Here is a 16496-nt window from a genome sequence, read left to right as displayed (position 1 = left end):
CTACTCGTGGAGATAAAAGGTTATATCCACATAGGTAAGTACCGTTTCAAGGTCAATGATCTAGTGGGAAGAAAGACAGAGTGACGTGTATACTGTTAGCCAGTTCTAATATTTTATTTTCAATTAGAGGCGGTAAATGATGATGGCTCACAGCCTGCCTCGAGAAAAAACATTCAGTTGGCACACGTATTGCTTTGTAATTTCCATCAGCGCCGACATATAAAAAGTGGGTAAAGAACATTCCTTATCTGTTTCATGCAGGAATGACTCTAGCGGTGTGCAATTTCTACCGCAAACAACAACAAACACTCACTAGTTGTACAGTTTGATGTCGGGCAACCAAACCTTGCTCCAGGGAATGCGGACTTTATCCACGCCTCCATATTTTGTCATGTTCCATTCAACATCGTCATCTCTCCATCCCTGAAAATAAAACAAGCTTATTCAGTGCTGTAAACCATTTCAATTACTCATATTTTCCATTCTGCTCGCTTGCTAATGTTGTCATGCTCTTGAAGTACTCCTGTTGATAAAACTGTCATTGTATCAGTTGTTAAAACTGTCAGCTGCTAACATTGTATTACTACTGAATAACCCCTGTTGTTATCCTGCCTGTAGCTAATGTTACCTTTTTACCAGCTGATCATATTGACATCCTATCAGTTGCTAATGTTGTAATTCTATCAGTTGCTAATGTTGTCATTCTACCAGTTCCGAATATTGTCAATGTATCAGTTGCTAATGTTGTAATTCTATCAGTTGCTAATGTTGTAATTCTATCAGTTGCAAATGTTGTCATTCTACCAGTTCCGAATATTGTCAATGTATCAGTTGCTAATGTTGTAATTCTATCAGTTGCTAATGTTGTCATTCTACCAGTTCCGAATATTGTCAATGTATCAGTTGCTAATGTTGTAATTCTATCAGTTGCTAATGTTGTCATTCTACCAGTTCCGAATATTGTCAATGTATCAGTTGCTAATGTTGTAATTCTATCAGTTGCTAATGTTGTCATTCTACCAGTTCTGAATATTGTCAATGTATCAGTTGCTAATGTTTTAATTCTATCAGTTGCTAATGTTGTCATTCTAGCAGTTCCTAATGTTGTCAATGTATCAGTTACTAATGTTGTAATTCTTTCAGTTTCTAATGTTGTCATCGTATCAGTTACTAATGTTGTCAATGTATCAGTTGCTAATGTTGTAATTCTCTCAGTTGCTAATGTTGTCATTCTACCAGTTCTGAATATTGTCAATGTATCAGTTGCTAATGTTGTAATTCTATCAGTTGCTAATGTTGTAATTCTTTCAGTTTCTAATGTTGTCTTCGTATCAGTTACTAATGTTGTAATTCTATCAGTTGCTAATGTTGTAATTCTCTCAGTTGCTAATGTTGTCATTCTACCAGTTCTGAATATTGTCAATGTATCAGTTGCTAATGTTGTAATTCTTTCAGTAACTAATGTTGTCACTGTATCAGTTGCTAATCTTGTCAATGTATCAGTTGCTAATGTTGTCATTCTTTCAGTTACTAATGTTGTCATTCTATCAGTTGCTAATGTTGTAATTCTCTCAGTTGCTAATGTTGTCACTGTATCAGTTGCTAATGTTGTCAATGTATCAGTTGCTAATGTTGTCATTCTATCAGTTGCTAATGTTGTCATTCTTTCAGTTGCTAATGTTGTCACTGTATCAGTTGCTAATGTTGTCAATGTATCAGTTGCTAATGTTGTCATTCTTTCAGTTACTAATGTTGTCACTGTATCAGTTGCTAATGTTGTCAATGTATCAGTTGCTAAAGTTGTCATTCTTTCAGTTGCTAATGTTGTCATTCTATCAGTTGCTAATGTTGTCATTCTTTCAGTTGCTAATGTTGTCACTGTATCAGTTGCTAATGTTGTCATTCTTTCAGTTGCTAATGTTGTCATTCTATCAGTTGCTAATGTTGTGATTCTTTCAGTTGCTAATGTTGTCATTCTGCCAGTTGTTAAAGTAATCTTTCTATTTGTTGCTAATGTTGTCATTCTGCCAGTTCTTAAAGTTATCTTTCTATTTGTTGCTAATGTTGTCGTTCTGGCGGTTGTTTAAGTTATCTTTCTATTTGTTGCTATTGTTGTCCTTCTGCCGGTTGTTAAAGTTATCTTTCTAATGGTTGTTAATGTTTTCGTTCTCTCAGTTACTGATGTTGTCTATGTTGTTGTACTCATATTTCATCCTACTCTTGTTGTTAAATCACTCCTATTTCCTGTTTATGCCTATAGCATTCATATTCTGATTCTGAGATCTGATATTCATGAACCGGTCTATTTTCTCACGATGAGCTGATTTACAGTTCCAACGTGTACATTGTTTACTATTGTGTAAAGTTCCCAAACGTCCTCGTATATGGATTCAAAAGATATGCGATCATTTGTAGCAACTTTTCAGCGAAAGGGCTTATTCACAAAATTCTCCACAAACAATCTTTTCATTGTAAATATTCATTAGGTTTGAGAAATCAGTACTGAAGTCTAATAATTGTACATTTCCTGTATGGAATAACATGTTTTCCAAAGAGATTCCATTTTAAGAAACACTTTGGCAAGCAATCGTCTGTGATTGGGGTACGATCATTACTCCTTGATCTCTTTGACCATTTAGGTAAGTCAAATGAATGACGCATAACTAAGTTATACAAATTGATATTTTCTGCTGTGATGATGGTATTTCTACGTGGCTTATTATTAGTCCTCATCAGTTGTTAATAATCTAATAAAGTTCGTTCATATTGCAGATTGTCTAAAGAGTCTGAAATGGTAAGAAACGATGTTCCACTTAGTTTCCCATAGTGTCATCCTACTCAATTATTTCTTCCGCGATCCTATTAAATTACTCGTGTTATCACCCCACTCAATTACTAACGTTATCACCCCACTCAATTACAAATGTTATCACCCTACTCAATTACAAATGTTATCGACCTCCTCAATTCTAACATTTAAATAGCGGGGCACAAAATTTATTCCAATTTTTGTCTGTTCTTCGATCTTTACAATAACTTAAAATACAAATCAGAGTACCACTTGTAACGATCACTCTTTATCGATGGATACGTGATAATGGTTGTAAGAATACGTGTTCATACTTATTTTAGAACTATAAATCTTTTGAATCATTCTCTTCAAAGATTGAATTTGTTCACCCCGCCAATACGCCTAATTACTAATTATGAACAGGTTAAAAGTTTTCGTGTTATGTTCATACATATAACGGTTCGATCCCCGGCCGCGTTTTATCAAAAGTTACATTATGGTACTTGTTTTACCCTGCAAACAGTTCAGTATGAATTGGATAAAACTGGTCGGCTTGTATACTGTGTCTGATGTCAGTATCCATGTTCAACTGCGGTATGGTATTCAAGTGGGCTAGCACTATTAAAGAGCCATTATAAATCCGTATGCTGACATGCATGCACACACACGCGCGCGCGCTCGCACATGCATATAGATACACACGTGCATGCAGCTTGCACTTTATGTGCAATAATCATGAACGCGACGTTAAATCCTATTTCTCCTCACCTCACCTCACCTCACCTCACAGCTATTTACCATATATAAGATAGCTACGCGATAAATTGCAAAGAGCAATGAAGAACGAAGCGTGGTTTATTTCGCGACAAAACATTCTATTATGACATCATTTTCTGCGCTTGCAACATGATGACGTCGTGTATTGGACGACGTTATATTTCAAAGGGAAGTGTCTTGTGTCCAATTGTTCCCCATGCATGTAGCTGGGCAACGCAGATAAGCCCCGAACGATGGCATAAAAGAGTGGAAGAGACATGAAAATAGGTATTAGGAGAAAAGGTATAGAAAATTGAAGTGGAAATTGTAAACATATTCGGGAAATACGAAACTTAAGCCCCGGTTTATAAAACAGACTTGTCCGACATTGCCGAGATCGTTTTAAATTCAGGGATTTATCATTATTCAAATACGGGTAAATAGTTTTTAAGCTTCTTGTTTGATTGTACGATAAACAACTCTTAAATATCTTAGCTCTTTATGTCTCAAATAGATTAATCATGTATAAACACATATCGCAAGTTAATATGATTACGACATAACGTTTAGACCTTCAGATAATTATTAACCATAACAATTAATGCAGTGTTGCCTTTCTCTCATGGGTTTATTCGAAAGCAACGGAAAAAGCTGACCTAAAACTGACACCATTCGGATTGAAGTGAGAGGTTGTGATTTCTGAGAAACAAAAAATATCACCACTCAATAACAAAATGAAGCCAGGAAGTAATAGTCATTCGAAATCATTCCCATTGAGCTAGTAAATGTAGGATGACCAGCTAGGCAAAGTGGAAGAAATTTTTTTTATATCTGACTAAAAGATGGTGGGAAGCTGGGAGAATTGTATTTTATATCTGACTATATGATGGTGGGGGGTGGGAGAATTGTATTTTATATCTGACTATATGATGGTTGGGGGGGGGGGGGGGGGAACTTATTTTATATCTGACTATATGATGGTTGGGAGGTGGGTGAATTTTATTTTATATCTGACTATATGATGGTTGGGGGGGGGGGGGAATCTTATTTTATATCTGACTATATATGATGGTTGGGGGGGGGGGGGGAATTGTATTTTATATCTGACTATATGATGGTGGGGGGGGAATTTTATTTTATATCTGACTATATGATGGTGGGGGGTGGGAGAATTATATTTTATATCTGACTATATGATGGCGGGGAGGTGGGAGAATTTTATTTTATATCTGACTATATGATTGTGGGGAGCTAACACGTTGTGCATGGATTGGGATCAATTAATGAGAAAGTGAATAATGTTTAAAGTCGCATCAATAATGTCTCAGTTACTCATGCTGCTGCTGTCAAATAATAACCAAGTATAATGATGGGTTTACGCTGCAGTCAGTATTATTCCAGTTATATCAGGGCAGCCGGAAGATATTCTAATCTGAGTCAGTAAGGATCCAAATACTCGGGGTCCGATGATACACGATCAGCCAAGTCACCGAGCCTGGCCCCTTGATGCCAAATTATGTCCCCTCTGACGACAGGAATCGTTACAGGGTTCCAACCATAAATAAAGCGACAAATCCCTTTCCATAGAAATATCTGCATAAAGCATGAATCACTATCACATAGTGATGATACCAGGTGTTAGCGAAAAGGTGAGTGTATCCTGCCCCATCGGTGACACCCGTCACAAACACATGCAAAGGCATGTCAAAAGTTCACCTTAAAATTACGGGAACACATGGTACATGGGGAATGTCATCGGACATCATTTTGTCACTGATGCGTCAAATTTGGAAATGTTCCCCACATGTCTATCATGAAACCTTTTGAAAGCTTCTCTGAGACCTTGAATGTTGTAACCTGGGTCAAACAACCTTGTTAGGCTGTGAAGGAAATTAGTATACTTCAGATTGTGCATTATGAAACCAAATAATAGTACAGAAACCGTCTTTGTACACACTTTGTATGGACGGACAAACACCTGACACAAGTTCACAGTGACTATCTAGTTTAAGACACACCATACACACGCACACTCAACCGCAAAATCATACGCATACACACGCACGTTAAAGAGGACGATGATTCTGAGCGTCCGTGCGATTTGATTCTAATGAATGCACATATTAACACCACCACCTGAGTGTTGAATATCGTCCAATAAAACTATACATTCGGTGTGTTTTATAAAGTATCTGTCAGTTGAGATGACTGAAATATCATTGTATCTGATCCCTAAAGACATGGTCCAGCACAGTGGTCCCAGCTGTCTTAGATACTCATTCGTACATCTGACATGTGCTTAAATGATGTGGGATAAATAATACCAGATACTCATTAGGACCCTGAACACGTGCCTACATAATGGTTCCAGGAAGTGATTTCTTGAGATATGTACTTGAACAGTTTTTACAGATGTTTACTGGTGCCAGTGGTTTGCCAGCTTAGTAAAGATATATGGTAATAACTGATCAAATACAGTGCCCATGCCTCGTGAATACATATATGTGCTTTCGCAGTGGTACCAGACAATGACAGCCTGAGATGTTTTTTTATATATACTTACATACTGATCCCATACGTTCAAAGTCAGTATCTGGTCTTTCTCATTCAAATCCATGATCTGTATCAATTGTATTCCAAAAGCAACCTTCAGGGTGTCATTGAAACGCCGGACTGGACGGCCATATTTGCCTCGCACGCGGTATTTGTGTAGGATTTCTTTCACAAGCTGATCTTCATAGGAAAGTGAAGGCATTGGACGTTTTGAATCTGAAAAATATATCAATGTAAATATAGTAAGGTTGCTGTTGGTGGTGAATAGTTGATCATACTAATATATAATTCATAACACGTTGTACATGTCATATTAATAACAATTATTCATGTACTATGTGTTACACAAGGCGGTGGATTTTTACACAAGGTGGCGAAAATGTGTCTTCACAAGACATTATACACTAGGTGGTGAAAATGTGTATTACATGCCACGTTACACGAGGTGGTTCGTTTGTTTGTTGTTTAATGCCGCACGCAACAAATAGTCCAGCTTTATGTCGGCGGTCTGTAAATAATCGAATCTGGACCAGACAATGAGACCTGGGCCCACTTGCACAAAGCGATCTTAGCGCTACAACTATTGTAAGCCTATGTTCAAGTATGGGAGTTATGATCATCTTAACGCTAAGATCGCTTTGTGCAAGTGGGCCCTGGACCTGTACCTGACACCATGAGCATCGATCCACGCAATTGGGACACGATGACATGCATCAACCAAGTCAGCGAGCCTGACCATGATCCTGTCTGTCGCCTCTTACGACAAACACAGTCGCCTCTTACGGCAAGCATGGGTTGCTGAAGAGCTATTCTACACCGGATCTTCACGGGTGAACTAGGTGGTAACAATGCATGCTATGTTACACTAGGTGGTGGATATATGAGCTATTATGTACTTAGCAATATACATTGACAAAACCACATACAAGAAGTCATGATCGAGGCCCTCCTGACCCGTTGAAGGAAAACCATACAGGATTATTGTCCGTATGTCAGAGAAATGTGATGGCGAATACAAATGTGGTATTTGTCGAGTGTAGAAGCGTGTGGGCGTCTTCGTGCAAGAACGATGATCATATTATTGTGTATGTTATTGTCTATATATTCGTATGTTATTTCCTTATTACTTACCACATAAGCTAAGAAAGAACAGCAACGTTGTCAGGAATCCGTACACAAACATCTCGTCAGTGGTCCGCTAAAAGAGGAATGTCCTCAGTCCTACAAAAGAAAATGTTGTTAACTTGACGTTTACTGTCTACTAGCTGTTAACTAGTATGTATTCGAACAGAGTACACTCCATACGTGGTCGGGGGCACGGGTGGCCAGTCGCCTAAGGAGTTGCGTCCCGTGGGTACCCCAGAAACCTATGATTGTGGGTTCGAATCCCGGTTCGCCTCGATTATGTTTCTAGGTTTGTCAGCACCATACCCGTGCTTGTAGGTTTCACCGAAGTGGTAAACGTCTGAGGCCTGCATCACTTGGGACTTTCCTCCCACATTAAGCTGACACGCCGTGATATAACTGGAATACTGTTTAAAAAAGCGGCGTTAAACCACTCACTCTACACGTGGTCTTCCAGGAACAAAGTCAGGGCATTATGTTCACTTAAGGAGTGTAAGATTTTGAAAGAAACCGCAACAGACAAGTGACACCGTTCATCACACATTCGTGTCACATACAACATAGAACATGTCCATAACGGATATGCCAAACAAACGGATAACAAACGAGCTATCATAAAGTTCCTACTGCAATACATATATTACCATATAAATACCATGTGAATAACGATTTTTGTATCTCATTACTTTTTAACTCTACAGATCCCAATATCACAAATTAATGGCGTGTAAAGCGAACCAGAAAAAGTCAAGCAGTGTCACCAGCAATTAACAATACTCGCCTCGCATTTGTATTTTGTGTTGTCAAATTGCCCAAGGACATGAACATCATCGGTTTTAGGTCCCAGTAACTCCTTCTTATTGTCGGGTTATGGTTGTTCAATTAGCAACCAAAATTGCCACAGTAATCACATTATCACCCCTTTTCAGGTTGTTATGGTAACAGCAAAACAATGGCGTTGCTAGGCAGCTGTGTTCAAGTAACAACACAATGGTGCCAGATTCAGATCGTGCGGAGACAATGTCGACCTCTAACTGGCGGATAGCCGTGGAATAATATGCGAATATACATTCAGAACCTATCTTGTCAGTTCCATTTCAACACAACCCATGTCTCTGACAGCCTCAACTATAAACATGCAATATCTCCTTGTCTCGTCTGTCATGTGTTACCAGCATCGGCGTCAAACAATATCAAGCCCCAGTATAGGAAAATATCAAAGGCATGTGAAACGAAAAGAAACGTCATCACTTGGAACTGGAAGATATCACCAGGTGTATTATAATCCTAATTCCTTACCCTCTTCGAGTGGCAAAAGGGACAGAGTTGTGTCAAGTAAATCAATTGTTCTCGCAAAAAAACGTTAAATGCTTCACCAAGTATATGTCAAAGATAAACACGTAAGCCAAGACGGATATATGATGACTGTGCACTTTTTTGGCATATCAACCATAGAATCCTGAAGAGTGGGTCGGTGTGGTGCAATATTGTATTGTGTCAATGTTGGAGGGTAGTGTTCAAGGAATCTCAGACCATGTACTCTATACAAGACGCTCGAATGTTGCATTATAAGACTATGGGATCACCTATTTTGTGTACTATGAGGGAGATATGATCACGATGGGTAGAACACAGGATCAGTGATGGACAAGATTGAATCTTGTCGGTTTGGCTACACGAGACACGTCAACAAGAACCGCTTTGGTGATGGTGCAATGGAGAGGGATAGCAGCGCTATGCCATGGCAATATCGGGCCAGAGATGCCGGAGCTTTGCGGGGCTCCAGTGCCAGACAACACAGAGTGGAGGATGTTACTCTTAAACGATATGAGCTGCATGTAGGGCACCACGGAAGAGACTTCGTAACAAGCTTTTTCCCGGCAGCAGTACTTTGCTTAATTCGCAGTGGCAAAGTGACAGAGAATACCTCAAGCATTCCTTTTACGCCATCGAACGTGATGCGACAGCAATGTGTTGAGAGGCCCGGAGCAGTAGCAGCGACATCATCGGTGACGAGCCTGGTTGTCATGTGGAGGACGTTCTCATACATGCTACACGTACCGTCGTGGTGAGAGAACTTGCCAACAGACGTGTGGAAATATGTTAGATTGCAAAGGCCATGACAAGAACATAACTTAACAACTGCAAATATATTCGTTAAGATTCTTTGATGTTCTCTGTTTGAAAAGATAAGTGATGCCGATCCCGCTAACCCATGATGTGTTATATATAATATCATATATACCATGTATTTGCATAAGCTGGTTTAAATATACAGACCACGCCTACTGAAATACGTCCAACCCTCCATTTACTCACAAGAAATGCTCACCCTTTTCGCGAACATCTGATGTCATCGCTGATCTCCAGTGATCCATTCATATAACGTTCACCACTATTTTGCATTCACGCCCAGTGGAATATGTTTCGGCAGATAACCGAGACTGGTTATTCTGTGGTGTTGACGTTTTATGTTAAAATGGTTTCCCATATATGTGCAACGAGTTAGTGAGTTGGGTTTACAGTATTTCAGATATATCACGGCGAGTCAGCTATATATGGGGGAAAACCGGAAGTGAAGATGATTGTGCCAAGATACATACTATCTCCTGACCTGATGTCAGATGGCTTGTCACGTACCTTCTAATACACTGACAAAATGCATGGCCGCCCCCCGTCATAAACACATACATGTGCATACATTATATTTATTCTTTGAGCTTGTACTTAAATAGTCATAACCTATCAGGGGATCAGCACAAACAGGACCATGATCTATGAAGACGTCAGAAACTCCATTTCCATTTCTTATTTGAGCGTTCGAAAATATGGTCATACCTCATCTGGGAGATACATAAATATTGCAACTGACACTATAGAGGATCCACACATGGTCATACTGTATTCTAAATGTCCATACATAACGTAATGGTCTATATGTGAACAGTCTGGTAGTTGAAACATATGATCATGTCATATGAAAACATTGCCATCCCCTATCTCAGTGCTCATAAATATTTTGCCCTATTTTGTGAGTAATAAAATATATTCATCACAAATATGGACATATCCCATTTTGTAGTTCGCAAAACGTTTCGTGACATTCTAGGTCAAATATGATCAGAAAAACATGTACATTGTATTTATTCTAAGAGCTTAATTGAGCAGTGAAACAACGATATATTATCAACTCAAACAGCAAATAAAACAGAAAGCATGTCCATTTTCTCGTTAGTAATGTTCAGTGCTCCTGAGCAAAAATCACAAAACTGATACACTTGACTTCCATACGCAGAAAACAAGAACAGCTGAAGTCTATTGTCCTGATATACCATGACCGTTGCTTAATGTGGGTTTTTTTAGATCTCACACTGAACGTGTGAGGAGTTAATTAAACACCATGGCCTTCGGAGGAATCGTATTCGCATCTCTCTTACAATGAAAAAATACTAAGGGAACAAAATTAAGGATAAAAATCATGAACCAGCTACTCTCACGAATCAGCGTACAGTGATGACACCATGTAGCTGGTGAGAAGGCAGAGGTCAGAGCTCCTGGTGTTGTCTCTAGACCGTCTTGCTGCTCCAGTCACACGGATGTCCTTTTACTGATTGCCTTTGGCAGGAAGACTTGAGTATAGCATCTTGTCTCTGACACCAGTCTATGAATGGCATAGTGCCAGAAGACCTGAGTGAGCTTCTCAAAGATTACAATCCATCAAGATCAAGCATAAAAGAATGTTATACCAAAAGCTACATTGATGTTTAAACCACGTCTTCAGTTCTATTGCAGTCACAAAATTATACACCGCCCAAAATCTGTTCGCTCAAAATTACCAACATTAGGTCGGAATTTTTCAATCTGAATTCACTGGGCGCGTGTTCCTGTTGCACATCGTTGCAACACGAATGGATGTTTTCTAAAATGCAGTTCATGGTGTGTTATTGAATGGCACATATGCTTTATTCATCACCTCGGGCTTGGGTTTATTGTTTTACTCTGCCTTTTACAAACAAAAATGTCCGTCAATTAAATGTATGGGGATTCCGACTGCGTCTAATATCCCCCGCACAGACACCGCGCTTTTGTCGCGTGAGGCACTCCATAAGTTCCGGGAGCCAGACTCGAGAGACGAGCACTTCTTTGGAAAACCCTTGCGAGCAACAATTTGCATATGATCTTGTCCACAGACGTGTCTCGTTCGGTAACGGTGAGACGGTTAGATAGAATAAAAAAAACGAAAGCAATTATCATTGATTCAACAACAGACTTTCTTCTACTTGAGATACCAGCATTATTGTTGCAAATGTTGTTCTTTCCCTTCAGTCTTGTCGTTCTACAAAGCAGTACAGTCAGATATCCAGATGACTTCAACAGATCTGGAGCGCATTATATAACAGTGGATGGTAGGCATGACGAACTATGCACGTGCTTATCGTGTAGATCTAAAGCATCTACAGGTACGAGACGCTTTGTTAGAATACACTACAGCGTGTGGGTTCAGAATTTAACAGTGCTGGGCACGTTTTTCGGTTGCCCTCCAGATTATTGCAAAGTTTCCAGCGTGATAAAACATAAGCGTATGAAACAATATATTCTTCCCAAACAATCACAGTCTGTGTTGCTCTGAGAATTCCAAAACTAATATTTTCATAATAATTACCGTAGTGAATCGAAATAAGCAGCTAGCAAATAATTTGTAATAATGTTCAAAGGCACAATGGTTGTCGGTACCATTGTATCGCCCTGTCAGCTATACTTCATGACATGGCCGCGAAGGGTATTTACTGTGTATTGTATAAAATAAATGCATACTTGATAAAAATATGAACGTGGTTATTAGCTTCTGTTTGTTTATTTGTTTGCTTGTTTGTTTGTTTTATCCACGCAATTGGAATATGGTGGCGTGCACCAACAATGTCAGCAAGCCTGCCCTCCCGATCACGTTAGTCGGCTCTTACGACAAGCATAGGTTGATGAAGACCAGCTTTAACCCGGATGTTAATGGGGGTCTTCAATTATGAAACTGGAGCCGACGACCTCGGCGATGCAAATCCCATATGACTTGTATGGAAATTTATTGAAAGAGTATTGTTTCACTATGACTTTATTTACGACACGACACACGAAAACATGGCTTTATGCCGCGTATCCATGTGGTGAATCGTCGTGACGAGAAAACGCTTAACCACTCAACACCTTTGTTAGGGGGAAAACAAATTTAAATCTGGGATATGCGAATTTTGGAGCCGTCTGCACACAATGCAAACGATCTTGTTAAGGGGTGCGACATTTTGCATACACTGTAAAAATGTCTTCAGATCCTGAACACAAACCACATGGCGCTCCTTGTAGTACAAGTACCGTAACCGCGTTCAGAGGCCTAAACATGTTTATACTTTTGTTTATTATATAAATGTTTTCGTAATCTAAGCGTGTTGAGAACCAAACGCTGCTAAGAATAGGTAGATTTCTGATTTAAACGTGAAGCAGTTTTGGCAAGAAGTTTAACTGGAATAGTTGCTCTTGGGTGGTTAAGAAGGCAAAAAAGGTACAATACGATAGCATCAACGGAGAATTCAAGATGTCGGTTTTAATAAGTACCTTTCTACAATGCCTGACTCTTGCACGGTGCTATATTTACCAAAGCAAAACAAAAACCAATAGTATATACAGAGAACGTTTAAATATATTTGGATCCGATGGTATTATAAAAATATTATTATTTGTTTGATTACTTAGAATATTACCTTCAGACTTGAAAATTATATGAAAACATAAATTTTCTGATTTAATTGTCATGTGATGGAATTTCTCAAGGTTCCTCTTAACTGGAATACGTTCCCAGCGCCGTTACACCCACTCTCCTACTTTCCCAGGACTATTCATACGTGTGATATACCGATTAAAATGACAGTAGATTTGTATGAAACGTTTGTATGTTCATAACTTAAATACGTTTAGGATATATAATATTTAGTCTTCTACAGGCGAACCGTTTGTGGATGTTTGGGGAATTTAGTGAAATCCTAACTCCTTTCATGTGCTGAGATCCTAAACGTGTTTAGATAAATCGCGCACAACCTTTGTTCCGTTCAGGATTTAACCGCAATACCATACACGCTCGGAGCTTAACTTGTCAAACATGTTGTTTTTATACCTGAACACATTTTTTTCAGGAGAGTACGTATCGCCCACATGCATATGTGAAGTGGGTTTTTTTTCATGGCTTCATACAAATCAACCATCATCTGACCTACAGTGATGCTCTTAGCAGAGCGGCTTGTCGCAGTGTGGTGGTTGGTAAATGGTAGCTTACTGACGAGGATCACTTAACACATTTCAAACTGTTTTTGTCAATCAACATAGTTTCAAACCAGCTGTCATGGCGGTTTCTCATACGATGGTTTAAGAACACAATGACAGATTTATGTATGGCAGACAGGTATAGATGAGGATTTCAGCTACATATACAAATCCAATCACCTTGGTTTGCAAGGAATTGCCAGACAAAATGTCAGTCTTATAATTGTCAGTCAAATGATTGGTTTCCAACAACATTTATTCATTTGGACTTACGCCTGATAACGACGCCACATTGCTACCTCACTCACACATTTTGGGCCTACATTTGAATTTGAAAATCAAGACGATGTTTTAAACGACCAGAAGAAACGTACACAGACAATGTCGTGAAGTCAGAGTCAGAAGACAACGGTGCTTTACGAGGTAAAGCGGCATATCGCACAGGGGTGCGCCACGTACGGGCTAGCCAGACAGTGTACAATTTTGAACAATACGTACGACGTACGCTCGTCTCACGGCTAGCCACACAGAGTAACAGTATTAGCAATACGTACGACTTACACAACATATAACAGATAGACATAGTGACGCTGTGGGCAGTACGGCCGACGTACGCAACATCTAACGGCTACCGACAGAGTAAGAGTATAAGCAGTACATATACGTACGACCGACACAAAATCTAACGGCCAGTCGTACATAGGGACACTATTAACAATACGTCCAACGTAACAACCATTACAAGGCTATCCAGACATTGTGAAACAACATACGAAGTAAGCACCATCTACCAAGTTGTCAAAAGGTGTAACTTATCACAAAAAGGTACGGCGTTAGCTTAACCAAACGGTTAGCAAGACAATGAAATATTGTGAGCAGTACTACAACGTACGCACAATCTAGCCAGTGATCGCAACAAGCCTGCGCCTACGTACGGCATTAAGGTTTGTCCTGGTACATTGTAGCTACATACTCGGGTGCAACATCAACTACATACACAGTGATCACCTCGTCAGTGACGGCAGAACGAGACACTTACCACCATGTACACCCTCCCACCGGCGAGGCACTGACAGCGTCTCGATTCCTATTTATAACTCTTCCAACAGCACTTCCAACAGCACTTGCAGCAAAACCCTATCAAATGTCATCTAGGGGTTCATTTGGTATGGAAAAAATATTTCCCTGGAACATATTGGAAATGTGTTTAAGGAGTAACTATTGTAATTGACAATGTATGCGGGGGTTTGACTGTTGTTATGAGTCCCATTGATCATTCTAAGGTGCGGCATGAACATATAGAATACCTGGTACACTGGTTAGTACACGAGGAGATTAGTGTAAAGGGGGCGGGAACCAGATAGTATGGAGATACAACCGCTTAGTATCGAGTACCACAAAGCCCATACAATGTGTTTGTATTATGAATTGCAATAACTCTCGTTGAGTGTGCATACCATCGCAGAATGATGTGTCAGCGAGCGAGGAATCCTCTGTGCCCTTTCGCCTGTCTCTTCCCAAAGCTTGGAAATCAATACTCTTTACACAAGCATTACCTGCCCTCTACAACAGACGTTGGGTGGACAATGCGCACGGCGTTAACATTGTGAGGGAAATCACTGGTGGCGCCTTTCAGCTGCCACCCCTTGCTGCAGGAAACACATGTAATGACATACAATAAATGTACGCACCCAAAGTGAGCAAATTGAAGAGATGACGTCCATCGAAGAGGACAGGTCCTGGAGGAGGATGGAGGCAGACACGTGCTTGAGGTGGCCAGAAGATGTGGAAACGTAAGAGTCCGTCCCTCGGGTACGACACTACATCCAGCGCAAGGGTGTGACTTCCTCGTCTGCATGGGGGCTTGAGATTTCCCGAGTTAGCAGCCGCGTTCCTGGCCTCCCTCACACGCACAGGCTGTTTGAGTGCTCAGTCCCCGGGAGCACGCGGCCCACACCTGCGCTGTCAGTGGCGCTATCGTGCTGTCCGGCTACGCCAACACGCCACTGCACAGCACTACAATCATTACCTCTATCACATATTTATATCCAATCAGACTACTCAACTATCTATTTATTCCCAGATCAAGGCTCTCGAACCTGGACTGTCCTGAAGCCGGCGTCTTGACTAGAGTGGTATCGATTAATTACAGTCCTAATCTGGCGCCACTAACGAATGCTTCACGTGACTGTCATGTGACTTTCGGCTGAAGGTCGGCATTGTTTAATTGACCATGTGAATTCTGCAATCACTTCCGAGTCACATTAATCACCATAACGATCTCACCTGGCACGTGTGTCTCTATACAGACTCTCGATGTTCTTCACCACGTGTGGCTCTATAAGAACTACAGACCACATCTAATATGCATATCTGTATAACGTTCACCGGCCGCACCTATAGCCAGCGTGTGTATCTCTATGAAAAAATAACCCAAGGCTAGTTTGTTTATCTCTGTATTGACTACAAAGCTCACCATTTATCAGCACATATGCGTATACCTGTATGTGGATACGTTCATACAAAAACAACCAATCTCACCTTTAGTTAGCATCAGTATATATACATACAAAAACAACCCATCTCACCTCTAGTTAGAATCAGTATATATCTAACACAAATCAATGGGAGCACAGATGGCCCAGTCGGATATAGCACCGCAATTCGCGGTACAGAGTTGCGTCCCTTGGGCGTGCCAGAAACCTGTCACGGCTGGTTCGAATCCCGGATCGCCTTGATTATGCTTTCTTGTTGTCAGCACCATACCCGTGCTTGTGGGTTTCATCAAAGTTTTTAAACGTCCTACATCACTTCGGGCTTTCCTCACACGTTAAGCTGACAACCATGTTTTAACTGATATATTGTTCAAAGTGGCGTAAAGGCAAACTCACTAATTCACTCATTGCCCATCTCACCTATAATTAGTATCTTTATGTCTCTAGGGACTATCGATCTCCGCTATGTG

General features: G+C 40.2%; 1 protein-coding gene across 3 annotated transcripts in view; it reads right to left on the bottom strand.

The window, feature by feature from the left end:
* LOC124142707 (neuronal acetylcholine receptor subunit alpha-10-like) overlaps positions 1 to 15611 on the bottom strand; it is a 36870-nt gene extending 21259 nt beyond the window's left edge. For 2 of the 3 annotated variants that reach the window (XR_007222512.1, XM_046511295.2), the window contains exons 1-4: positions 15223 to 15611; positions 7232 to 7321; positions 6111 to 6316; positions 314 to 423 (exon numbers count right to left, since the gene is read on the bottom strand). Coding sequence is in view for 2 of the 3 variants with exons in the window: in XM_046511295.2 (XP_046367251.2) it covers positions 314 to 423; positions 6111 to 6316; positions 7232 to 7283 (368 nt within the window). In the remaining variant the exon portion in view is untranslated. Of the gene's footprint in view, positions 1 to 313; positions 424 to 6110; positions 6317 to 7231; positions 7322 to 14570; positions 14674 to 15222 lie in introns of those variants that run through there. The other variant, XM_046511296.2, reaches the window with a different exon arrangement.
* Positions 15612 to 16496: the final 885 nt, after the last annotated feature.

Source organism: Haliotis rufescens, unplaced genomic scaffold, assembly GCF_023055435.1.
Source record: "Haliotis rufescens isolate VD_foot unplaced genomic scaffold, xgHalRufe1.0.p SCAF_20, whole genome shotgun sequence".
NCBI lineage: Eukaryota > Metazoa > Mollusca > Gastropoda > Lepetellida > Haliotidae > Haliotis > Haliotis rufescens.
The sequence above is the reverse complement of the archived record's forward strand: the minus strand, read 5'-3'. Positions and strand labels throughout refer to the sequence as shown.